Source organism: Salvelinus alpinus, chromosome 27 (assembly GCF_045679555.1).
Source record: "Salvelinus alpinus chromosome 27, SLU_Salpinus.1, whole genome shotgun sequence".
NCBI lineage: Eukaryota > Metazoa > Chordata > Actinopteri > Salmoniformes > Salmonidae > Salvelinus > Salvelinus alpinus.
In genome coordinates this window covers 42,730,071-42,756,044 of record NC_092112.1, presented here as the reverse complement: position 1 = coordinate 42,756,044, position 25,974 = coordinate 42,730,071, and the positions used below count along the sequence as shown (strand labels likewise).

The following is a 25,974-nucleotide window of genomic DNA, read 5'->3' as shown; positions in this document are numbered from 1 at the left end:
TTCATGATACATAGACGGGGAAAAGGGGATAATGTTTTTTCCACATTTAACCCAACGCCTCTGAATCAGAGAGGTGCGGGAGGCTGCCTTAATCGACGTCCATGTCATCAGCGCCCAGGGAGCAGTTGTTGTGGGGGGTTAACTGCATTGCTCAAGGGCAGAACGGCAGATTTTTCCACCTTGCCGGCTCAAAGATTCAAACCAGCGACCTTTCAGTTACTGGCCAATGTGCTTAACCGCTAGGCTAGTGAGGGAATATTCCAATTATGTTTTGGCTGATTGGTTAGCCCTCCCCAAAAGTTGGTGCTTGCTCTGCTCTGCAGCCGAGCCAATTTAGTCCTGGGCTAAAGGTTGGTGTTATCCGACTTTAGAGTGTGCTATGCTGCAGTCCAAAAGTTCTCCTTTGGCAAACCAACCATTTGCAGTGTGAAAAGTCCTGGCATATAGCGTGAAACTAACCTCAATTTTGGCTGAATCGAAAAATTAATTGTCCAACATTTTCTATGAGAGAGATTAGACGTGTTCAGCATGCTGTTTGAAAACATGTTTTAAGTCTTGTAACGAAATATTTGTGCTGATCTATGGAATGTTCAGAAGTAGCTTCTGAGCAAAATAAGACTAAGAACTCTTAAGACGGTATGGCTTGAATGTCCCGTTCTGAATGACAAAGAAATACACAAAGCAAATGTGTTAGACTGAAATGTTGCTTCTTATAGTAGCTGCTGAGAAAAGGTAATCAACTTATTTGGGCATGACTGCAGTTACGGTTTGGAGGCCTATTATGGGATGGGAGCCCCTTATACTACGCATCCATATCATAATTGCGGTCATGTTATAGTCTATAAGACAATGCACAGCAAATGCAAGACTAGTCTGAGGGCAGGTAATCAGGTTATGATGTAATTGGTGAGTAGCTGTCTGTGGAATCTGACGTGCCAGGAGGAGAGGACAGTCACTTGTGTGACTGTGGCAGAATTATTACAGACAACAGATTCACAGTTCCATACACATTCCTTACAAAGGGCTTTAATTATGCATTAGATGCCATATTATGTCAATTTCCTCCAAGTATTACAATGGTCTTTAGGGTGGCCTTCTACCTTCATACTCTGTCTATGAGTAGGAACTTGGTCTACAATAATACAGCGATGTTGTGAGCCAATTTGAATTCACTAATGAATGTTTCCAAGCTCCTGCTTATTTGTTCTGAGCTGTCAGTTGGTACTTTAGAGAGAGGGGGATGTGACTGTCCCTCTCTAATGTCCCTTAGGATAAGCTGGTATAATCAGGGATGAAACTGGGGGAAACAATTCACTTGGAACTGAATGCCCGATGATCTGACAGTGGTGATTTGCTAGAGGGATTTTCTTTCTGCTGTTAGGGGACCATGGCTGCAACACTGCTTCCGTTTCTGATGAAGATAAAAAATCGTAGTGATGCTGTTCTCTCTTTACTTACAGATACTATGGAAGTAAGTACCTCACCTCCTCCAACCTCTACACTGACAACTAACGACTGAGAACTATCCCTGAAAGGAACTGTCTCAGTATTCTTGAAGTATTGTGTGGAAATAGTCTGTCTGTGTGTCTGTGTCTGTATGTATGGGAGTGTGTGCATAAGTGTTGGTGCCAGTATGCATGTGTGTATCTTTGACGGTGTGTGTGTGTATTAATCTTGACCCCCCCCCCAGCTCTCTGATGCTCTGTGTGGCTGTCCGTCCTCTGGTTATACCCCCCAGGGAAGCAATGGTATCTGGCCCAGTCAGAAGCAACCAGGGGGTCTTGTCTGGTCGACACAGCCTGGCCAACAGCCCACCCAACCCCAGGCCATGCCCTGCTTTCCTGGGCAGCCCAGCACCCCCTGCTGGCCTGGTCTACAACCATCCCAACCAGCCCCAGCTCCGGCTCAACCTCAGCCAATGCCCTGTTTTCCTGGGCAGCCCAACACCCCCTGCTGGCCTGGGCAACAGCCATCCCAACCAGCCCCAGCTCAAACCCAAAACTGGAACTGGCCTGGTCCGCAACCATCCCAACCAGCCCCAGCTCCATCCCTAAACTGGCCTGGTCCCCAACCACAACCACCCCAACCAGCCCCAGCTCCATCCCTAAACTGGCCTGGTCCCCAACCACAACCACCCCAACCAGCCCCAGCCCATCCCTGCCAGCCATGCTGGCCTGGACCCCATCCCCAGCCTCCCCAATTCCAGCCTCAGCCTGCTCTGATTCAAGCCCAGGCCCAGGGCCCCAGTCAGCCTAGTGTCCCAGGGTGGCCAGTCCCAGGCCTTAGCCCAAGCGTTAACCCAGGGTCTGGATGGCCATTAGGCCCTGGTCAGGACACAGATGGCTTCACACCTGCTCCACAGTGGAATCCGACACCAGCTGGACTGGTGAGAGACAAGGAGGGAGGGAAGGATGTTTCCAAATAAAATAAAATAAAATGTTATTGGTCACATACACATGGTTAGCAGATGTTAATGCGAGTGTAGCGAAATGCTTGTGCTTCTAGTTCCGACCATGCGGTAATATCTAACAAGTAATCTAACAATTTCACAACAGTAGATGTGGATTGGAAGGAGGAAATTTGCAATAAATTGTGTTGGTGTAAAGATAGAGCCATATCCTAAATGTCAGTGTGTTGTGTTGGTGTGTAGAGCGTTCCCTACAACCAGAACCTACAAAGAGGCATCTACGACAAGATGATGATCACCATCATGGGCCGGGTCAAACCAAATGCTAAGCAGTGAGTTCATCAACTTCCATAGTCTACTATGGTCTTTGTTGTTTACTAGGATTAATAAGATCCCTGAGAGACCCAGTGTGAGCATTGGATGTTAACATACGTGTCATTTTGTAAAGTTGATTGTTCTGAGCATGTCAGCTGCCTTCGTCTGATGACAGTGGCTTGTTTTCACTGTCTAATGTCTTGACCGATCCTATTATCAATCTGATCAATTAAACAATGATTTTTGATTTGTTTTTTTGGTCGTATCCCCCTCCAGGTTCACAGTCAACTTCCTGCGAGGTAAAGACATCGCCTTCCACTTCAACTCTCGGTTCAATGAGGGGGGCAAGCAGGCAGTGGTGAGGAACACCAAGGTGGGAGAGCACTGGGGGAAGGAGGAGAGGCACACACAGGGAAGTTTCCCCTTCATGGCCGGACAGTCCTTCGAGGTCAGTGGGAATATTCATTACAGCAGTGCAACTGTAGCCCCTACTGTACTAACTAATAAAAGGAATATAAAAAGTGTGTTTGCTATCATTATTAAGCATAGAACGATGGTTCGTTGTTTTTATTGATCTCTACTAGTTAAGGTTAGTACAGGGATAAAGTACTGTAACTAAAGTAGGTTGTAGATCAGCACTGTGGGATATCCTCTCTCTGAAGCACTGTCTGGTGAAAGCTTTGGTTGAATGCAGAGTCTATGTACTGTTGAGTGTCCGGGAGGTAGTCAGATGTACCTTTCAGGGATATTTATCGAACCAGGCTATTTTGCAAAGACAATCTGGCTTAAAGCTGCAATATGTCACTCTGGCGGCAACCCGACCAAATTCACATACAAATGTGTTATAGATCTGTCATTCTCATTGAAAGCAAGTCTCAGAAGCGGTAGATCTATGCACTATTTCTATGCTTTTGGTTCTAAAGTTGAGTTTTTTCGTATTTTGGCCTACTTTTGGTTTTGTATAGCAGCTTCAAACAGCTGAAAATACAATATTTTAGCTTTTTGAAAATATATTTCACAGTGGTTTAGATGCAGAGTTGGTCAGTGGCACCTTAATTGGGGAGAACGGCTCATAGTAATGAATGGAACAGAGTGAATGGAAGGGTGTCGAACGCATCAAACACATGGTTTTCATGTTTGATACCATTCCATTAGTTCCATTCCAGCCATTATAATGAGCCGTGCTCTTCTCAGCTGCCTCCTGTGTTAAGATGGTACAATGATTCTCTACACTATACTTGCTTGTTTTGTCACATAAACTGAAATTAGGCAAACTATTAGAATTTTAGCAACCAGGAAGTGACGGAGTGATTTCTGCACAGTGCACCTTTAAGAGTGTTCGTCTTTCCTTTCAGATGAAGATTCTGGTTACGTCTGGGGAGTTCAAGGTGGCTGTGAACGGAGCTCAGCTGTTTGAGTTTAAACACCGCGTCAGAGAACTCAACCAGATCGATCGCATCAACATCCTCTATGATGTCATCCTCATCTCCATCAACGTAGACACAATACCATGACACCCACACCCATGACATCAATATACCGTATATAACACCCAGCATAGGCTACATGCATAACATGGCATCAATCTGCATTTGTCTTTGCACCTGTTTTATGATGATGATAACGAGCTGTACACTTAAACCACATTAATTCCCACTAACAAACACTCCGTCTGCAAATGTGTGTAATGTTAAAGGCCTAAGAATTCAACAATGCCATTTAATTTTAATTCTTATTTCATATAACTATTTTCTGTTGAATGTCTATACAAATAAACATACTTTATGACTTTGAACTGACTAAATATATCAGTAGTTACAGAAGGTCTCTATATGAGAGGATTCAGCGTCCTCAGCTGATTCAGCGTTTTCAGAATCTAACCAGGTTAACTTCTGCCACTCTAAATAAGAAAAAACTGTTGGTTGAGTGTGGCACCTCCAACGCCAGGGTTGTGGGTTCGATTCCCACGGGGGAACAGTATGAAAATGTATGCGCTCACTACTGTAAGTCGCTCTGGATAAGAGCGCCTGCTAAATGACTAAAATGTAAATGTAAAATTGTGTGAAATAAAACCATTAAACTGAATGAAGTTATGTTTGAAATATTTTATTGTATCAGACCTCCCATACAACATCAAGACAGGTTTGACAGTCAACTCAATGCTCACAAACAAATCACAGTCAGACATAACACTCACAATAAAACCAGGGGAAATAGAGACAGTAAGCATAGATTCCAGAACATGTAGAGTAAGACAAACAGTACCCTCATTGAGAAAAGTCACGGTGCCATTGCACAATTACAGTGAATGTAAACAAGTCTACCCTTGCCGTGCAAGCTAAAACATTTTAGAGAATTCACAGTTAAAAGGATAAAACAGGCATAAATTATTTATGGCCACTCCATTTGCTTAGGGAAAACCCATGTCATTTTCTCCCCTCAACAGTGGATAGGACATGACATTTGCCCACATTGCAGTCCCAGAATTCATTCATTTTTCCTTCCTTCATTAATCCCTACAGCCGTTCAAAATCAAACAAAAATCTAATCAGAGTTTATTTGTCACGTGCAAGGATAAAGCAGGTGTAAAAAGTACAGTGAAACGATTGCTGGCAAGTTCTTCCTCAACGTCGCAGTAGTACGGAGTCATATAAAATAAATACACACAAGACATTTTTAAAAGTACACATGAGAATCTTAAATGCTATTCATTCTTAACAACTCATTTGTCCATCTTCACTCTATTTAATGTTTTTGTTTGCAATTTTATTAAACTTTTCTATGAGGAAGTGTCCGGTTCTCATTGTCCTTATGATTTGTTGATTACCGAGCGATTCCTGTCTGTGTGTATTTTCATATGTGTAATATGCATTTAATTCATATGCATGTCTGCTTGTATGCATCTTCTGTGTATGTCTCCTTTTTAGATCTTGTTGTCCAGCCTCTTCTCCACTGACTTTAGTAAGAGCTCAGAATACTGCTGCAGGAGAGCCAATGTCCTGTCCCCCTCACCTTTGACCCCTAACTCCCCTCTCATTGCTACCTCCCCCCTGAGCCCTTTACTTCTATGTACAAGGTGAGGTAGGGAGTCTAGCTCAGTCTTCACTGTTCCCAGAGCCTCAACCAGAACTGTCTCCATCTCCTGCTGCTCTGCATTGACCTCTGACCCACTGCTCAGCACCTGGGGAGAAACATGACATACTTTACTGTCTATACACAAGGTATAAACACACACAGATGCACACCCACACGCGTGCGCCGAATACAACAGGTGTAGACTTTAACGTGAAATGCTTACTTACAAGCCCTTAACCAACAATGCAGTTTTAAGAAAAATAAGAGTTAAGAAAAATATTTACTAAATAAATAAAAGTAAAAAATAAAAAAGCAACAATAAAGAGGCTATATACAGGGGGCACCGGTACCGAGTCAATGTGCGTGGGTACAGGTTAGTCGAGGTAATATGTACATGTAGGTAGGGGTAAAGTAACTATGCATAGATAATAACCAGAGAGTAGCAGCAGCGTAAAAGTGGGGGTGGGGGGGACAATGCACAAAGTCTGGGTAGCCATTTGATTAGCTGTTCGGGAGTCTTATGGCTTAGGGGTAGAAGCTGTTAAGAAGCCTTTTGGACCTAGACTTGGTGCTCCGGTACCGCTTGCCGTGCGGTAGTAGAGAAAACAGTCTATGACTAGGGTGAATGGCGTCTTTGGCAATTTTTAGGGCCTTCCCCTGACACTGCTTGGTATAGAGGTCCTGGATGGCAGAAAGCTTGGCCCCAGTGATGTACTGGGCCGTACGCACTACCCTCTGTAGCACCTTGCGGTCGGAGTCCGAGCAGTTGCCGTACCAGGCAGTGATGCAACCAGTCAGGATGCTCTCGATGGTGCAGCTGTAGAACTTTTTGAAGATCTGAGGACCCATGCCAATTCTTTTCTCCTAAGGAGAAATAGGCTTTGTTGTGCCCTCTTCACGACTGTCTTGGTGTGTTTGGACCATGATAGTTTGTTAGTGATGTGGAGAATGGGGGCGTGCTCGGTCCTCCTTTTCCTGTCGTCCACAATCATCTCTTTTGTCCTGATCATGTTGAGGGAAAGGTTGTTGTCCTGGCACCAGACTTCCAGGTCATTGACCTCCTCCATATAGGCTCTCATCGTCGTTGATGATCAAGCCTACCACCGTTGTGTTGACGGCAAACTTAATGAGGGTGTTGGAGTCGTGCTAGGCCACGCAGTCATGGGTGAACAGGGAGTACAGGAGGGGACTAAGCACGCACCCCTGAGGGGCCCCCGCATTGAGGATCAGCATGGCAGATGTGTTGTTCCCTACCCTTACCACCTGGGGGAGGCCCGTCAGGAAGTCCAGGATCCAGTTGCAGAGGGATGTGTTTAGTCCCAGAGTCCTTAGCTTAGTGATGAGCTTTGAGAGCATATGGTGTTGAATGCTGAGCTGTAGTCAATGAACAGCATTCTGACGTAAGTGTTCCTTTGTCCAGGTGGGAAAGGGCAGTGTTGAGTGCAATAGAGATTGCGTCATCTGTGGATCTGTTGGAGCAAATTGGAGTGGGTCTAGGGTTTCTGGGATGATGGTGTTGATGTGAGCCATGACCAGCCTTTCAAAGCACTTCAGGCTACAGACGTGAAGGTCGGTAGTCATTTAGGCAGGTTACCTTGGTGTTCTTGGGCACAGGGACTATGGTGGTCTGCTTGAAACATATAGGTATAACAGACTCGGCCAGGGAGAGGTTGAAAATGTCAGTGAAGACACTTGCAAGATTGTCAGCGAATGCTCGGAGTACACTTGCTGGTAATCCGTCTGGACCTGCGGCCTTGTGAATGTTGACCTGTTTAAAGGTCTAACTCACATCTGCTATGGCGAGCATGATCACACAGTCGTCTGGAACAGCTGGTGCTCTCATGCATGCTTCAGTGTTGCTTGCCTCGAAGCGCGCATATAATTAATTTAGCTTGTCTGTTAGGCTTGTGTCCCAACGCAGCTCGCAGCTGGGCTTCCCTTTGTAGACCGTAATAGTTTGCAAGCCCTGCCACATCCGACGAGCATTGGAGCAGGTGTAGTACGATTCAATCTTAGTCCTGTATTTATGCTTTGCCTGTTTCATGGTTCATCTGAGGGCATAGCGGGATAACTTATAAGCTTCCGGGTTAGAGTCCGCTCCTTGAAAGCGGCAGCTCAACCCTTTAGCTCAGTGCAGATGTTGCCTGTAATCCATGGCTTCTGGTTGGGGAATGTACGTACGGTCACTGTGGGGACAACGTCATCGATGCACTTATTGATGAAGCCAGTGACTGATGTGGTATACTCCTCAATGCCATCGGATGAGTCCCTCAACATTTTCCAGTCTGTGCTAGCAAAACAGTCCTGTAGCTTAGCATCTGCGTCATCTGACCCCTTCCGTATTGAGCGAGTCACTGGTACTTCCTGCTTTAGTTTTTGCTTGTAAGCAGGAATCAGGCCATATAATTATGTTCAGATTTGGCGAATGGAGGGTGAGGGAGAACTTTGTATGCGTCTCTGTGTGTGGAGTAAAGGTTGTCTAGAGCAGTGATTCTCAACTGGGGGTATCGCAACTGACTTTACACAACGTTACCGCTATACACAGGCGTGCGTGCACTGCATGGCTTATTGTTGCTGACTTTACACGTGCAGCGCGTCCGCAGTGATGAAATGGCTAGCTACGTTGGGACTCAAGAGGGTTTTCACGCTGAACACACTCACTGACAAATACAATGACGTTCTCACCCCACAAGCACACACTGATACAATAAAAATGTCATTCTGCAACATTGTTTTGTTTTAAATGTGACACGTCCAATCAGATAATACAGATCTTTTTGGACAGCTAGCTTGGTTGACAGCTAACAATGCAGATGTGTTCTGCAGGCATTGCACATGTGGATAGTTGGCTGTCACTTATGTCATGTAGGCTAGCTGTCGGAGTAAAATCATGGACAAGTTTTTTTAAACATGCAGCTCCCACTTCATCTACTGCTGCTTCCAATGTCAACAACCAGGCCCCTTTCAAGAAGAGAAAATACCACCCCCGACTTCAAATGGGGTTTTACATATATAGAAGACAGGCAGGGTGAGTGTAGACCGCTGTGTGTTCTATGCAACGAGCTGTTAGCTAATGAGAGCATGAAACCCTCCAAAATGAAAAGGCATATGGACACCAAACATCCAAGCCACAAAGACAGCGGCCTTAAAAAAAAAAAAAGTCAATATATGGAGGCCTCACAAGATTCATTGAAGAACGTATGCAAGGTACAAGAAAAGGTACTTCGCGCCTCATACCTTGTGGCCCAGCGCATTGCTAAGTGCAAAAAAAGCCCACACCAGCGCAGAGGATCTCATACTCCCTGCTGAGAATGATACGTGCACTGAAATCTTGGGAGAGTCAGTCGCCAACAAACTTAAAACCACACCCCTATCCAATGACACGGTGAGGAGGAGAATCCAGGACATATGAGGACATAACGCCAGACATCAGAGCGCATCAGTGCAAATGGTCATTACACACTGCAGCTTGTTGAATCAACAGGTGTGGTGGCTAACCATGCAATTCTAATGGTCTATGTCAGACATGTCTGGGATAATAACTTCGAGGAGCAGTTCCTTTTTAGTGCTGATCTGCACAACACCACCACTGCAGAGTCTGTCTTTAACACAGTGGATATGTAGCTGGGCTCCGTGGGACTGGCCTGGGATGGGTGCGTAAGTGTGACCACTGATGGGGCAGCTACCATGAAGGGAAAGCACTCCGGAGTAGTAAAGCAGATCTTGGAAAGAGCACCAAGTGCAATGTGGAACCACTGCTTCCTACACAGGAGGCATTGGCAGCGAAGGACATGGTGCCTGAGCTCCACGCCACTCTCCAGGATGTGATCAAGTGTGCCAACTATATCAAAAAGAGTTCCAGGAAAAGCAGGCGTTTCCAGGCCTTCTAAAGGGATATGGGGAGCGAGCACGAGCAGGTGCTTTATCATGCATGGGTCCGCTGCCTACCTGCCGGATATGTTTGAATTCGCACAATGTGTCAAAGAAAGGGACGGGGGCACAATCGTTTTGAACAGAGGGACAAAGTGGATGCCTTCAAGATGAAGCTCACCGTTTGGGCAAATCATAGTTCTAAAGGAAGGATTGACATGTTTCCCAATGCTGATTTTGAGATTCAGAATCTGATCAACAAAGCGCACGGCGACACACTGAAAAAACCTGTTAAACAGCGTCTTGTTAAACTGCAGGGAAAGTTTTGTGACTACTTCCCGGAGGAGAACAGAAGACAAGACGACTGGATACCGGACCCCTTTCAAGTGATGGGAAGCGTCACATTGCCAAGCAACGACGATGATCAGCTGCTGGAGCTGTCATTTTATAAACAGACTGAGCATGCACTTCCCGGAAATGACACTGCCAAAGTTCGGGTGCAGCGTGTTGGGAGAGTGTCCTGCTCTCACCTGTCATGCAATCAGAATCATGCTATCGTTCAGCACTACCTATCTGTGTGAAAGGGGCTTCGCTGCTATGGCCGTGCTGAAAACTAAAAGCAGAAATAAACTGGACAGCCAGCATGACCTCCAAGTTTCCCTGTCAACCATCACCCCAGACTTCAATAAACTTATCAAACTGAAGAAACATCCCCCGTTTCCCCACTGATAAGCCACACACACACGCACACAATAAATAAATAAACTGGTAAATTAGTTATTGTTCAGTATGTTAATTATTATTGTTAATTAATTCTGACATTCATATTACATTTTATTGAACTGGTTAAAAACTTACACCTATAAAAAAAATGGTTGTGAAACTATTCATACAGTCCATTATATTGGGTAGCGACTCAATTGTAATTGTCAATTTTGGGTCCCCAAGCAAAACCAGTTGAGAACCACTGGTCTAGAGTTTTTCTTCCTCTTGTTGCACATGTAACATGCTGGTAGAAATTAGGTGAAACAGATTTAAGTTTCCCTGCATTAAAGTGCCCAGCAACTAGGAGTACAGCCTCTGGATGAGCATTTTCTTGATTGCTTATGGCTTTATACAGCTCGTTGAGTGCGGTCTTAGTTCCAGCATCGGTTTGTGATGGTAAACAGGCAGCTACGAAAAATATAGATGAAAACTCTCTTGGTATATAGTGTGGTTTACAGCTTATCATGAGATACTCTACCTCAGGCGAGCAAAACCTTGAGACTTCCTTAATATTTGATTTTGCGCACCAGCTGTTATTTACAAATAGACACATACCGCCACCCCTTGTCTTACCGGAGGCAGCTGTTCTGTCTTGCCGATGCACGGAAATCCCAGCCAGTTGTATATTATCCATGTTGTCGTTCAGCCACGACCCGGTGACATTTTTAATGTCCAGTTGGTAGGATAGTCTTGAACGGAGCTCATCCAGTTTATTCTCCAATGATTGCACATTGGCCAATAGGACGGATGGTAGAGGCGGGTTACCCACTCGCCGACAAATTATCACAAGGCACCCGGACCTGCGTCCCTTGTATCGCCGTCTTCTCTTCCTGCGAATAACGGGGATTTGGGCCTGGTCGGGTATCTGGAGTAAATCCTTCGCGTCCGACTCGTTAATGAAAAAATCTTCGTACAATCCGAGGTAAGTAATCACTGTTCTGATATCCAAAAGCTCTTTTCGGTCATAAGAAATGGTGGCAGAAATATTATGTACAAAATAAGTTACAAAAAACACACAAAATAGCACAATTGGTTAGGAGCCTGTAAAACGGCAGCCATCTCCTCTGGCGCCATTCTTCCAGGACACGGATACGGACGCACACATTTGTCTTACTATCCTTGTGGGGACCAAACAATTGATTCCTATTCAAAATCCCATTTTCCCTAACCACTAACCCATAACCCAACCCTGAACTTAACCCTAACCTTAACCCTAACCCTAAATATAACCCTTACCTAACCCTAATCCTAATTGTAAACCTAGCCCTAATTGTAACCCTAACCCTAACACCTACGCCTAAAATAGCATTTATCCTGGTGGGGACCGGCTAAATGTCTCCACTTGTTTGAAGGACTTCTGGTCCCCACAAGGATAGTAAAACCAAACACACACACCAGACTGACCGTAGTATAGAGCTGGGTGGCTCTCCTCACACTGTTGTGCAGCTCTGCTATAGCCTGTCTACAGATTTCCACAGTGACAGCGGGATCTGTGGTAGAAGACATACATTCTGGTGTCTCATAATCATTGAGGAGATGAGAGTAGTAAACACAAAGAAAAACATGCTACAGTACAACACACACACATCATGGGTAGGTACAGAGCTAATACAACACACAAATGGTAACATGTTATGGATGCATTGGTATATGCTTTAGTCTGTGAACAATGTGAGTTAGTAAATTCGAGACAAACAGCACATGCAAATAGGCAAAGGGAAGGGTTGAATGCTGAAGGCATTAAGCTGACTCACCATTCAGGCAGCAGTGTTGACAGCAGGAAGGGACAGAAACAGATGGACAAACAGGCCAGAAAGCACACAGACACGTATGATGAAGAGAAGGATGAAGCGGAGGTAGAGAGATGGAGTGATGGAGAGGAAGAGTGGCGGTGAGGATGATAGAGGAGCGTCTGCGTTGATTCAGACCTGGCTGGGGGTCGGAGGTCAAGGTGTTGGCCTGGACCGACACTAGAAGGGGCTCTCTACACACCGCCTCCTCCAAGTCTGGAGCACTGAGAATGGAAAGGTTTCACGGGGAAACTTTGAGTGTTTGCAATGTATTGTTGTATTAGGGGGCTCCGTCTCAAACGACACCTTAGTCACCAAATATTTTAATACTTTGTTTTCTAGCCAAACATACTGCACTATGAAGAATTTATAAGGGTGCCATTTGAGTGTATCCTAAGTAAATAGACTACAGTTTACCTCTCTGAGTGCTTTATAGGAAGTGAGGTAGGTGAGACGGACACCAGCTGGACGTTACCCAGAAGCCCTTGCATCTGGGCCGTAGTCAGGGAGAGGCGTTTACCGAAGGCTGTAGAGACAGACAGCCCCAGGTTGATTAGTATCAATGCCTTTACATGAAGTTTACTAAACATTCCTTTAATCAACACTTTTCAGTATCTATAACATCCTCAATACAACATGTAAAAAATATCTAATTTCATACTTGCTTTGTGATGATGTCCTCTAATAACCTTGAAACTTTACAAAATTAATTCTGGCTTACTTTGGTGTTGTTTCCCGAGGGCAAGGTCTCTCATCGGGGAAACAGTCCAATCAGGTTGAGGTTTGGTCTCCGGGCAGAGGCTGCACCGAGGGCTGAGTGGCTGTTTGCTGGGCAGGGGAATGCGGGAGGGCTGGGTGCTCAGGGGCAACGCCAAGCTGGGATTGGGCGAGACTGTCGCACATGGAGGAGAAGGGGAGGGGCCAGGGAGAAGACAGGGAGAAGGGGAAGAGAGAGAAGAGGAGCGGGAACAGAGAGAGTGGGAAGAGGGGAAACAAGGAGAGGAGGAAGTGAGGCGAGGTGGTTCAGCCTCCAGTAGCCCACAAAAAGGCTTCCTGCTCTTGGGGCTGTTAGGTGTGTTTCTACTCCCTCCACTACCATCCTCCAGGCCTTGTGGTGTTAGGGAAGCATGGCAAGGCAGTAAGCCCAGATGGAGGCCCTCTGCCAGGGATGCAGAGTGGCTGGTCTTGGCCATGGAGCTGGTGGTGGGACTCATGTAGTCGCAGGGGGATCTGAGCTTGGGGATTTCCGAGGGCAGGCAGGAGACAAGAGGTGGGGTAGAAGAGGTAGAGGAGGGAGAAGGGAGGCAGGAGTGGGCTTTGGAAGGGTGTATATCGAAGGGGAGGTGCTGGGGGCGAGGGCACATCTCTCCTCTACCACTGGAGGGGTTTAGGGAGCGGGGGACTACGGGGGGTTGGGGGGGGGGGGGGGGGGGGGCAGGTCCAGGGTCATGGGAAGGGTCATGAGACAGTAGAGAGGATAGAAGAAAAAAAATAATGCTGCTTACTGTCAATTAGACAACCAATGTAATGTAAACTATTTTTTAAATGTCACATGTATATACTTAGACAGGTGTTTACTGATAAGCCATTAATCTTGTTTTGAGATCATGTGGCTTGTGCTGTACTCCCCCTCTGAGGTTAGATTATTAATATGTGCAGTATTATAATGTATGTGCCGTCCTGAACATCAGTGGCACTCAGCAACTCACCCTCTGTGGCCAGGTTCTGTACAGTCTGGGTCTTGTGTAGTCCAGCTGCTCTGTCCAGCAGGGCTGGAGCTCTGGCCAGAGGGCTTGACATCCTCCACAGATGAGCCCCAAGAGGCCTCTTCTTCTGGGGATGGGAACGCAGCACGGTGCCCCTTTCTGGAGCACACACATCCAGTCTGACACAGGGAGGGAAGCTTCATCAATCAATCAACCAATCAAATCACATTTTTCACAAATACATGATAAAAAACATATTTTGACTTGCAAATATTTCTCACAAATTACTTAGTCCCCCCCCTCTCTAAAGCTACTCACTTTGTCCCCTCCTGCCCTCTCGCAGGGGTCATGGGCCTCTCCCTGTCTTCGTGGCCCTTCCCCTGGCCCCCCTCCATCAGTGGCCTCACCTTGGACACCAAGGGCCCCTGCTCCCTCTCATGGGCCTTGGAAAACAGAGGGGTTCTCCTGTAGAGAGGACATCACCTGGTTACAGTGTACAGTCCTGTACTAGACAGGGTGAAAGCAACTCTAGACAATTTTTTAAAAACTTTGTTGGTGTCGCGTACATGTGAAAGTAGAAATGGGCTTCCATATGTATGTGTGTAAAAGTCTTTAGGATCCCTGGTAGGGATCACAGACTTAGGAGATCGTATACGTTTTGTTCTATGATCTAAATCAGTTAATATCCCTTTTTGAGCATTTTGAAGCATTTTTGGAATCAAAACAAGCACATCAAACACATAAAGGTTTCATAATTCATGAAGGTCATGTTGACTGACTGATATTACCGTATAAAATCTCCGCAGACCTCATTTTCGCCATTTATCCCAAAACCCCATTCTTTCCCCATTCATTTACCCCATAGGTATGGCCAACGAACCAGAGGTAGAAAATGCTAACTCATTTAGGTTTTTTATGACTACAAGCTAGCGAGCTCTATTACCTGTTGTAGGAGCCTCTGGCCAGGAATCGCGCTGACATACTGATGCTGGGAGCTGTCCTGCGCTCTTCTGGGGAGGCGGATAATTACAGTCAAATAATTGTAATTTGTACCTGTACAACAGTTTATGGGTATAATGTCACCTCCATGTGCAAAGTTGGAATGTGTCCTCTCTTACCCATATTGCTGGGCTCAGCCAGTGTTTCAAAGTGGTGTCTGAGGAAGGCCTGATGGTGACTGTCTTCTAGCGGGTCAGAGACTTTCCTCATCGCCTCATCCATACTAGACACTTCCATCTTCCTCTCCGCCTCCTCATCCTCTTCCTCCTCCAGGTCAGAACTGTCCTCGTCTGAGCTTAGAGGCTCTGCTGTGCCCTCAGAGTCTGGGAGGAGAGGTCAAAGTTCAAAAGTCAAAGGATGTGTGTGTGTGTGTGTGTGTGTGTGTGTGTGTGTGTGTGTGTGTGTGTGTGTGTGTGTGTGTGTGTGTGTGTGTGTGTGTGTGTGTGTGTGTGTGTGTGTGTGTGTGTGTGTATGTATGTATGTATGTATGTGTGTGTGTGTGTGTATGTATGTGTGTGTGTATGTGTGTGTGTATGTGTGTGTGTGTGTGTGTGTTCTTACCTCCATGATCCGGGTCAGGAGTAAGCTCTCTACTCCCATAGCCCACAGAACAGGCACTGTCTGGGCTCTGGCTGTCCTGGCTCTCCGGCCCACGGTTCCCCCTACTCAGGCTGCGGGGCGACTCCTTCACCAGGTAATCACTGAGAGGGGGGATGTTAGGGGATAGGGGAGAAAGAAGGAATGAACAGTGAGAAGACAAAAAGAAGAGATAGTCAAAAGAAGAGAGAGACAGAGACCGCAAGTTGATAGAAAAAGAGAAACATGAAAGGAAAAATTGAAGGTCGAAGTGGTGTGTGTGTGTGTGTGTGTGTGTGTGTGTGTGTGTGTGTGTGTGTGTGTGTGTGTGTGTGTGTATCTAAACATAGTGTACCTGCCCCGTCGTCTGGCAGCGTAAACGCTACCCTCGGGGTACAGCACACGTCCATCAGACCCCTGGGAGCCCAGGTCAGAGTCAGGGTTGGGGTTAGGGGTCAGCCAGGCAGCATAGTGACGTCTCTTAACCCGCTCCTCCAAGTCCTGCTTATACCACAGAACAGAGGAGCATTAGGGTTGGAGAAAACCAAATTCAAGTCCATCTACATACCTGTCTATAATCTTTTACTAATCTATTAGCTATCGATCAGGCATGGGCAACTTTGATGGGGGTGGGGGCCACCAAATATCTGCCTGCCCACCCACGTCCATACCCCCCCAACCCCCTTATAGCGAGCAAAACATTTTAGTGGCCCCACTCTTGACAGCAATTCTACACATTTTGCCATGGGGCGGAGAGAAGATTTTAAAATGTTATAACTCCTTTCCTGAAATTCTACTCATTTTGCCATGGGGTGTAGAGGAAAACGAGCTGTTTTACAGCTAACTTCCTGCAATTCTACACATTTTACCATAGGTTGGAGAGAAATGTTTGCAGTTTTTAATATGATATCTGAGCGAGGAAAACTAAACTTCCGGAGGACCTATCATCCTTTTACTCCCTCCGCTCTACCTTCTCTTCCTCTGATCTGCTGCTAAAGCCACTTTCTACCACTTTAAATGTCAAGCGTCTGCTTCTAACCCTAGGAAACTATTTTCCACCTTCTCCTCCCTCCTTCATCTTCCACCCCTCCCCCTCCCTGTGGAAGACTTTGTTAACCACACTGAAAAAAAGGTTGAAAACATCCGCTACTCATTCACTCAGCCTATTGAGTCCACTTGTCTCACTCACACAGAACTACCCTACGGCTGGACCTCTTTCTCCCCTCTCTATCCAGTCGACTAGTGAGGTCTGGCTGCCCAACAACCTGCAGGCTCGAACCCATCCCCTCCTCCCTTCTCCAGACCATCTCTGGAGACCTTCTCCCATTCCTCACTTCCTCATCAACTCATCCCTGACCACTGACTGCATCACCTCTGACTTCAAAATGGCCCGAGTTGCTCCCCTCCTCAAGAAACCAACACGACTCAATTAACATCAAAAACCATAGACCTGTATACCTTCTTTCTTGTCTTTCCAAAACACTTGAGCGTTCTGTCTCTGATTAACTTCCTCATTGTCTCTCTCAGAATAATCTTCTTGACCCTAACCAGTAAGGCTTCAAGATGGGTCACTCAACCGAGACTGCTCTTCTCTGTGTCACGGAGGCTCTCCACACTGCCAAATCTGACTCTCTCCTCTGCTCTCATCCTCCTAGATCTATCCACTGCCTTTGACACCGTGAACCATCAGATCCTCCTCTCCACCCTCTCAGGGCTGGACGTCACACTCTTGGATTGCATCCTACCTGGCAGGCCGCTCCTACCAGGTAACGTGGAGAGGATCTGTGTCTGCACCTCACTACTGGTGTCCCCCCGGGCTCAGTTCTAGGCCCTCTCCTCTTCTCTCTATAAACCAAGTCACTCGGCTCTGTCGTATCCTCACATGGTCTCTCCTATCATTGCTATGCGGATGACACTCAACTACTTTTCTCCTTCCCCCTTATGACACCCAGGTGGCGACACGCATCTCTGCGTGCCTGGCAGATATCTCAACTTGGATGGCGACCCATCACCTCAAGCTCAACCTCGACAAGACGGAACTGCTCTTCCTCCTGGGGGAGGCCTGCCCGCTCAAAGACCAATCCATAACGGTTGACAACTCCACAGTGTCACCCTCCCAGAGTGCAAAGAACCCTGGTGTGACCCTGGACAACACCCTGTCGTTCTCTGTAAACATCCAAGCAGTGACTCGCTCCTGCAGGTTCATGCTCTACAACATCTGTAGAGTACGACCCTACCTCACACAGGAAGCGGAACAGGTCCTAATCCAGGCACTTGTCATCTCCCATCTGGACTACTGCAACTTGCTGTTGGCTATGCTCAAACACTCTTCTCTATCCTGGCACCCCAATGGTGGAACCAGCTTACCCCTGAAGCTAGTACAGCAGAGTCCATGCCCATCTTCCGAAAACATCTGAAACCCTACTTCTTCAAACAGCCCCCCCCAAAAATTAAAACAAATAAACATTTACCAGCACTTGCACTTGAACCCCCCCCCCCTCCCCCCACCCTCCACCACACCCGAACCCACCCCTCCTTCTAGCTCTCACTCTACTGATAACGTACTGATAGCTACGTTATCGAGGAAAAATGTACTTTCTATGCTCTGGATAAGAGCGTCTGCTAAATTACGTCAATGTAAATCTGAGTGAGACTGCCTAACAAACTCAGACCATGATAAGAAATAGCTGGCCATGAAACTAACTTCTGCTGACATGGGCTAATTGACTGACTATCAGTGACTAACATAACAACTGAGAAACCGCTGATGCAAAAACAAATTTCAAAATTGCACCTTGTTTATTCTAACTCGCAACAGTAAGCTTATACCCCGACTGAGTCCATCAGAGGGCCTGCCAGTTGCGGCCTGCCAGTTGCCCATCCCTGCTATAGATAACCACTCTTCCCCCCCATCTCACTCTCCCTCCTCCCTCTCTCCCAGTCTCTCTCCCTCCTCCCTCTCTCCCAGTCTCTCTCCCTCCTCCCTCTCTCCCAGTCTCTCTCCCTCCTCCCTCTCTCCCAGTCTCTCTCCCTCTGCTTACCGAGGCCCCTTGCAGGCTGGAGGTGCTTCCTGCGTCGCTCGCTTTGAGCCGGGAGGCAGGGCCTTTCTTGTGAGAGGAGCCGGTGATGGAGAAGGCCTCTAGCTGTCTCAGGTCCAGCATAGACTTGACCATGAGTTCCAGAGAACCAATACGACAGGACCAGCGACGCCGGGGCCGACAGGAGGGCTCAGGGGCCAGAGGGCTGTCTAGGGCCTGGAGAGGAGAGTGGAAGACAGAGAGAAAGCGAGAGAGAGAGCGAGAGAGAGAGACAGAGCGAGAGTGAGAACGAGAGAGAGAGAGAGGAGGAAGGAAAGAAAGAAAGTACACTACGTATTTATTTGGTCAGTGAAGCTAAAATGTTGAATATGGCTCAGTACTCCAGCATTTTGGATTCGAGATCAGATTTCTTTGAGGGTATTTTCATACATATCTGTTTTACCGTTTACTTTATGTATCTACCCCCACCATTTGAAGTTGTATTTGAACTGAGTAAGTATTTGAACTGAAAATGTATTTAGTCAAATGTTTAGTATTTGGTCCCATAATCCAAGCACACACATAATCAAGCACGCACATAATCAAGCTCTACAAACTTGTTGGATGCATTTGCAGTTTGTTTTGGTTGTGTTTTGATTTTTGGTTTTCCATTAGTTCTGGGAATTACGTTTCCTGATCGGTGAAACTGAAAGTTTTTTAAACATTCTGAGTCAGAAGCGATTTGTTTTTTACTATGGTTCCTTAGAAGTTTGGGAGGTTTTATTAACGCTCTGAGAAAATAAATGATAGGTTATTTGGAGGTTTATGAATAACTTCCTAAAAACCTCCACTGAATGTTTCAATAAGACTTTTAATAACATTGCTAGCTTGTTTTGGGTTACCATTTTTTTAAACTCCAAACACATGGAAATTATATTCCTTAATCATGCATTCAAAATGTTATGTGACACGGCATCAGTCAGATTCAAACCTATAATCTTCTGTTCTCTGTCCATGGAATTAGTCCACTGCACCACCAGGATGGAGCTAGCACGCCATGTTTTTTAACTCATACAATGCTGATCATCTATTCAAACAGACCCCATTTAAAAGGAAACAAGCCCTCATTAAGATCAGGTGTGGTCAATTAGTGGGCGTGGCCAAAACACCTGCACATACTTAAGATAGAGGATAGGGAGAGTTTTGTTGACGCTGAGAACGGAATGTATATGTTTTTACACAACGGGTGGGTCTAATCCTGAATGCTGGTTAAAACTGCATTCCAGCCGGTGTCTATTCCACAAGTTACCACCAGCTAAATCTATGACATTAAAATGCCTATTTACTCTGTTCCATCTGACTGCACTGTCTCATCAGCCCAGCCAGGCAATTTATAAACTTGATCTCCAGTATAAAAAGCATCTAGACATTATCTCACATTTCTTCTCGACCAACATTTAGTTTTCAACAGAGGAGATTTGTATAAACCTTGCTGTCTGTCTCTCCAACATTTGCAACATTGTTTCAATATTCAAATTCTATCTCGAGCTGTCCCATTGTAATGAACGAGTCGGGACGAGAGACAGGCAGGGAGCGTTTCTCAGCCAGTCGAACTCATCAATCAGCTTGCATACTTTTTATGGATATATAGGTTAAAGGTCAAACTAAACGAAGTGCAGCTACTGTAGATTGCAGTCTTTCCAGATTCCATTTGAAGTGATTGTGTTAGCTGTGTTATTGGCTTGCTCCTCTGAACAGATGTCCATTAGCTCATTGTTATGGATGTATCCAAATAAATGTCACTAGAAAACAGCATAAACAAATGCAAATACAACTACTGTGGTTATTCTGGCTGCACTGTTTGGCGGGATTGTAAATTAGCTGTAGTTGGCTAGCAATGGAACGAACGACTGGGTCGCGTCCATAGATACAGAACAAAAAGACTGAACGACTTGGGTGCATCTCTGGCCACCGAACCAATAGAACGAACGACCAGCCGGCTTGGGTAGCAACACTAGACTTGTGTCGGGACTATATCTTGTGGAAGGATGAAATGGTATGAATATATTAATAAAAATAGCGTTATTAATTAAAATGTCAATCACTATTTGAATATGTTGGTAACCCGTTGTATAAAAGTGATAATGCCCTCGAAGCAGGTGAGTTGAGGATAAATCGGCACGGTTTGCTTCTCGGGCATTATCAATAAATTAAATAACATTGTTAGAACGTTCTCCGAAAGTTAACGTTTTCTTGTGGTTTTTATGGAAAGTTTTCTTAATGTTCCTGGAACAATTTGAGAACATTACTTCAAATAAAACCACGAGGAAACCTTAAGCAAACCAGTTGGAGAACGTTCCTAGAACATTACTAAAACTGAAATTAAATGCAACTATGTTTGAACGTTTAGGAAACGTTCTGTTAAAGTAATGACATACCAAGAAAATTATGTTTTTTGTCAAGTTCCTTAAATGTGCTGAGAATGTTCCAAAGCCAAGGAACTATCCTGCACCATTCCCAGAAAGTTGTGGGAAGGTTGTATGAAAAAGAACCATAGTACAACCACGCGCTCACCAAGCTCTGAGAAACATATGGTTCTCAGAACGTTATGTGCTAGCTGGGTAGGTACATAAAGTGTTTTTATGTGTTTTTTTATAAACTATAAAACAGATATGTATGAAAGTGTGCTCAAATAAAATATTACATTCTGTACTGTTGCCTCATAATATGAATTATAAAACATTTGATCTCAAATGCTGGAGTATAGAGCAAAAATAAGGAAATTAGTGTCACTGTCCAAAAAAATATGTAGGGGAGTGTAAGAAAGAGAGTAGCATGACCAGCAGAGGGCAGAATGGAGCAACCTCCGTGTGTGTGTGTGTGTGTGTGTGTGTGTGTGTGTGTGTGTGTGTGTGTGTGTGTGTGTGTGTGTGTGTGTGTGTGTGTGTGTGTGTGTGTGTGTGTGTGTGTGTGTGTGTGTGTGTGTGTGTGTGTGTGTGTGTGTGTGTAACTACAACAGTTCAACAAACCTTAGATTCCCAGTCCTGTCCTTCATCCGAGGCACCTATAATAGACAAGAATGCAGTATTTAATGTAGAGACACTATAGGTAGAAGTTGCCCAAATGTTACATCCAGATATGACGACTCTGTTCTGTACCTGCGTCGTCGTCATGGCTACTCCCTGATGAGGTGTTACTGTTTACTGTGAGCTGTTCCAGGTCACAGGGATCGTCCCTCTCCTCTGGCTCCTCCACCTCACGGTCACTCTCTGATGACATCAGACCAAGAGCCGGTGCACTGTACACCTCACGCCTATACCACACAACAACAACGAGACAGTAGGACTGGGCGATATGGCCAAAATATAATATGATATTTTAATATTTTGGGATGGTATGACGGTATATGATGTTTTTGAATAACAAAAGTAAAAAATGTGCTTCGTGAGTAGTGGGTGACCTTAGTGTGGCAACACATACGTTCTAAGATATTTCAAGAAATGTTAATGGGGCATTCTCCATTCTGATTGTTTGATTACTGATCAGGCAAACTTCAACCCCAATTAGTTTTTTTGCATTTTCATCAATTTATGCATTTCCTGCACTCATTTGAGATCATTTCCACACTTCCACGTATGGCTGCATGATATGGACAAAAAAATATAGGCCTTATTTTTTGACCAAATATTGCAATTACGATTTGACTTGCGATTTAGATCAAAACACTTGGGTGAACTGTTGGAATCATGGGAATAGAAAGACTATTCTAATTCTATAGATAGAATATAATAGTGGGCACTTTGTGTACAGTTTTGTTTGACATGACAACAAATAAAAAAGCCAGGGAGGAGTTATTGTGACAGGGTAGGAACCAAAGGGTTGGTCAGTGTTTAGCAACTTTACTTTAGCAACTGGGCCTCTAGGTCATCTGGCTGCTGATTATCCCTCACACCTGTCTCCATCATCAAGCACCCCAGCGCCTCATAACACTCACTCCCTGTACTTGCTTCCCAACTCTCAGCGCACTCATTACAGAATAACACCTCACCTAAGGAAAGCGTCAGGGAGTGTTTTTTGTTTTTTTGTGCCAGTATAAATGACGTCGGGTCCGGGAGCCAGTACAGGCCAGGCTCCCCTGCCTCCGCCGGCTAGTCAGTCTCTCATGCCTCAGCCGGATCGCTAGGCTCCCCTGCCTTAGCCGGCTCGTCGGGGCTTTCATGCCTCAGCCGGATCGCCAGACTCCCCTGCCTCAGCCGGCTCGTTGGGCTTTCATGCCTCTGCCGGATCGCCAGGCTCCCTGCTTCCACGTGCCCGTCAGGCTCTCATGCCTCAGCCGGACTGTCAGTTTCCAGCGCCTCAGCCGGCGTGACAGGTTCCCGCGCCTCAGCCGGCGTGACCGGTTCCCGCGCCTCAGCCGGCGTGACCGGTTCCCGCGCCTCAGCCGGCGTGACAGGTTCCCGTTTTCATGCGCCGCTGGACATGGCGTCAAATTCAAGATACAATAACAATGTGAACAGTCTGCTACCACACCGGATGAAGAAGCGGAAAGAGCGCGGAGATGTGGAAATGGACAGCGAGGAAGAAGGAAAGGAGCTGAGTGTAGAGGGAAGCAGTGTGGCGAGGAAGAGTGGCATCAAGTACAAAAATAAATGTAACCTGACGAGAGGAGAGTGAAGATGAATTACCTGCGGTGGCTCCTTGAGTGACAGGGAGCGGGGCTCAGTCTGTGAGGAAATCGGAATGGAGAGAGGGAGACGACTCAAGTAGCGGGCTAAACTATCAAAACGGACGCTACACGTGGCGTGGTAGCGTATCACATTTAACAAACCAAACATTGAAATACCGTCTTAGAAGGTAAAACCCAAACCGGTCCGTGCATCAATACCGGTATATAGTCAGTGGTATGGTATACCACCCAGCCCTAGGAGACTGTGAAATGTCTGTCCAGTCCTCTAGCCCATACTCCTTAGTTTCTTGTGGAAACTGTTACCCTACTGCTTACACCCATCCAATCCTTTACCTGAGTGTGGAGGTGTTGCAGGGGGGTGTGAGGGGGGTTCGTCTGAGTTGGGAAAGACGTTCTCTCATACTCATGGTCAGCTCTGGAGCCAGACGCCACATGAAGATACAGCTGGAATAGACAACAGGCCATCAGACAAACACAGACACAGACAGACAGACTCTCACACACACACACACACACACACACTAGGGCAGGGGTCATACCTGTCCCCAGACACAGAGATCAGATGTTTACAGTCGTTGGTGAACTTTATCCCAGTCACTATCTCTGAGAACAGGAGAAGAATCAATCAGCTGGCTGGTAGGTTGTTTTGATACTCTGTGTGTGTGTGTGTGTGTGTGTGTGTCATGGTCTGTTACCAGAGTGTCCAAACATGGTAGCCACACACACTCCAGAGCGGAAGTCAAAGATGCTGATGTTCTTATCGGAGCAGCTGGTGGCAACGTACTGACCAGACGGATCAGTCTGCACCTGCATGGGGAAAAACAGAACAAAAAAGGTAGAAACTAGTGGTGGGCACCAATATCGACAATTCAAATGATATCGATATCGTTTGATATCAATACGGAGCCAGGCATATCGTGATATCGGTTTATCCTTGCTGTATATTACTATGTAAAGGAGCATACGTGACTGTTCCTGCAGGCACAAAATCATCTCACCGGCTCTCAATTTAGCATAGTTAACTGCCTGCTGATGGGCCATCAACAGCCTTCCCATTGTACTCAAACTGGGTGGTAGGTTAAACCCCCAGAACATTCACACCTGTGACCTGGCCCAATGGGCAAGCATGTTGTCTGAACGTCACAAATCCGTGGACGTGAAGTCCACACAGTTGCAATGTTATTTAGTCAAACCAAAATGATATCGACACATCTCTAGTTGAAACGTAACCATCGCAAGCTTCAAAAAGACCTTCTTTGGGGAGCGGCAACAGGGAGATGAGATTTTGTATCTGTTTTTGACAGAGTTTTAGAGTTGAATGATACTAAACCTTAAGCAGGCTGCCGTCCTCAGTCTGTGAACCCTTGTAGAATGTCTTCTGTTTCCCATTGCTGATGTTGAAGATCCTGATGCATCGGTCCTGGCAGCCCACAGCAGCGTACTTACAGCTGGGCTCTACATCCATGTCGTACAGAGTGGTCTTCCTCACCACGTGGTGGGAGCGCCTGAACTCTGTACCTCCGTCTGTCTGGGGGGGGGGGATAACAACAACAACCTCTGTACCTCCGTCTGTCTGAGGGGGGGGGGGGGGGGAGAACAACAACAACCTCTGTACCTCCGTCTGTCTGAGGGGGGGGATAACAACAACAACCTCTGTACCTCCGTCTGTCTGAGGGGGGGGATAACAACAACAACCTCTGTACCTCCGTCTGTCTGAGGGGGGGGATAACAACAACAACCTCTGTACCTCCGTCTGTCTGAGGGGGGGGGAGGGGGGGGGGAGAGAACAACAACCTCTGTACCTCCGTCTGTCTGAGGGGGGGGATAACAACAACAACCTCTGTACCTCCGTCTGTCTGAGGGGGGGGGGGGGGGGAGAGAACAACAACCTCTGTACCTCCGTCTGTCTGAGGGGGGGGGGGGGGGGGAGAACAACAACCTCTGTACCTCTGTCTGTCTGAGGGGAGGGGGGGGGGGGGGAGAACAACAAACCTCTGTACCTCCGTCTGTCTGAGGGGGGATAACAACAAAACCTCTGTACCTCCGTCTGTCTGAGGGGGGGGGGGAGAACAACAACCTCTGTACCTCCGTCTGTCTGGGGGGGGGAAAACAACAACAACCTCTGTACCTCTGTCTGTCTGGGGGGGGGGAGAACAGCAACCTCTGTACCTCCGTCTGTCTGGGGGGGGGGGGAGAACAACAAAACCTCTGTACCTCCGTCTGTCTTGGGGGGGGGGGGGGGGAGAACAACAAAACCTCTGTACCTCCGTCTGTCTGGGGGGGAGAACAACAAAACCTCTGTACCTCTGTCTGTCTGAGGGGGGGGGGGAGAACAACAACAACCTCTGTACCTCTGTCTGTCTGGGGGGGGGAAAACAACAACAACCTCTGTACCTCTGTCTGTCTGGGGGGGGGGGAAACAACAACAACCTCTGTACCTCTGTCTGTCTGGGGGGGGGGAGAACAGCAACCTCTGTACCTCCGTCTGTCTGGGGGGGGGGAGAACAACAAAACCTCTGTACCTCCGTCTGTCTTGGGGGGGGGGGGGGAGAACAACAAAACCTCTGTACCTCCGTCTGTCTGGGGGGGAGAACAACAAAACCTCTGTACCTCCGTCTGTCTGGGGGGGACGAGAACAACAACCTCTGTACCTCTGTCTGTCTGAGGGGGGGGGGGGGGAGAGAACAACAACAACCTCTGTACCTCTGTCTGTCTGGGGGGGGAAAACAACAACAACCTCTGTACCTCTGTCTGTCTGAGGGGGGGG

General features: G+C 46.6%; 2 protein-coding genes across 2 annotated transcripts in view; one reads left to right on the top strand and one right to left on the bottom strand.

Moving 5' to 3' along the window:
• Positions 1-1,465: 1,465 nt before the first annotated feature.
• Positions 1,466-4,828, top strand: LOC139555883 (galectin-3-like). The gene is made up of 5 exons (XM_071369247.1): positions 1,466-1,471; positions 1,691-2,386; positions 2,651-2,739; positions 2,999-3,170; positions 4,078-4,828. Exons 1-5 carry the CDS (start codon positions 1,466-1,468, stop codon positions 4,234-4,236), a joined length of 1,122 nt encoding a protein of 373 aa, XP_071225348.1. The 3' UTR covers positions 4,237-4,828.
• A 7,811-nt stretch (positions 4,829-12,639) lies between these two features.
• LOC139556605 (mitogen-activated protein kinase-binding protein 1-like) overlaps positions 12,640-25,974 on the bottom strand; it is a 41,673-nt gene continuing 28,338 nt past the window's right edge. Inside the window, 17 exon segments of the mRNA XM_071370761.1 lie at positions 12,640-12,748; positions 12,944-13,217; positions 13,220-13,624; positions 13,932-14,107; positions 14,247-14,393; positions 14,872-14,938; positions 15,047-15,250; positions 15,489-15,628; positions 15,859-16,004; positions 18,545-18,767; positions 19,762-19,772; positions 21,550-21,584; positions 21,679-21,833; positions 23,541-23,651; positions 23,747-23,810; positions 23,903-24,014; positions 24,538-24,735. Coding sequence (XP_071226862.1) covers positions 12,994-13,217; positions 13,220-13,624; positions 13,932-14,107; positions 14,247-14,393; positions 14,872-14,938; positions 15,047-15,250; positions 15,489-15,628; positions 15,859-16,004; positions 18,545-18,767; positions 19,762-19,772; positions 21,550-21,584; positions 21,679-21,833; positions 23,541-23,651; positions 23,747-23,810; positions 23,903-24,014; positions 24,538-24,735 — 2,418 coding nt within the window. The 3' untranslated portion in view covers positions 12,640-12,748; positions 12,944-12,993.

What these genes read in the sequence shown, in the direction of transcription:
- LOC139555883 (XM_071369247.1), top strand. An exon ending in GTCAAACCAAATGCTAAGCA is followed by an intron (nt 2,740 to 2,998) that starts GTGAGTTCATCA and finishes ATCCCCCTCCAG; the next exon opens with GTTCACAGTCAACTTCCTGC. An exon ending in TGGCCGGACAGTCCTTCGAG is followed by an intron (nt 3,171 to 4,077) that starts GTCAGTGGGAAT and finishes CTTTCCTTTCAG; the next exon opens with ATGAAGATTCTGGTTACGTC.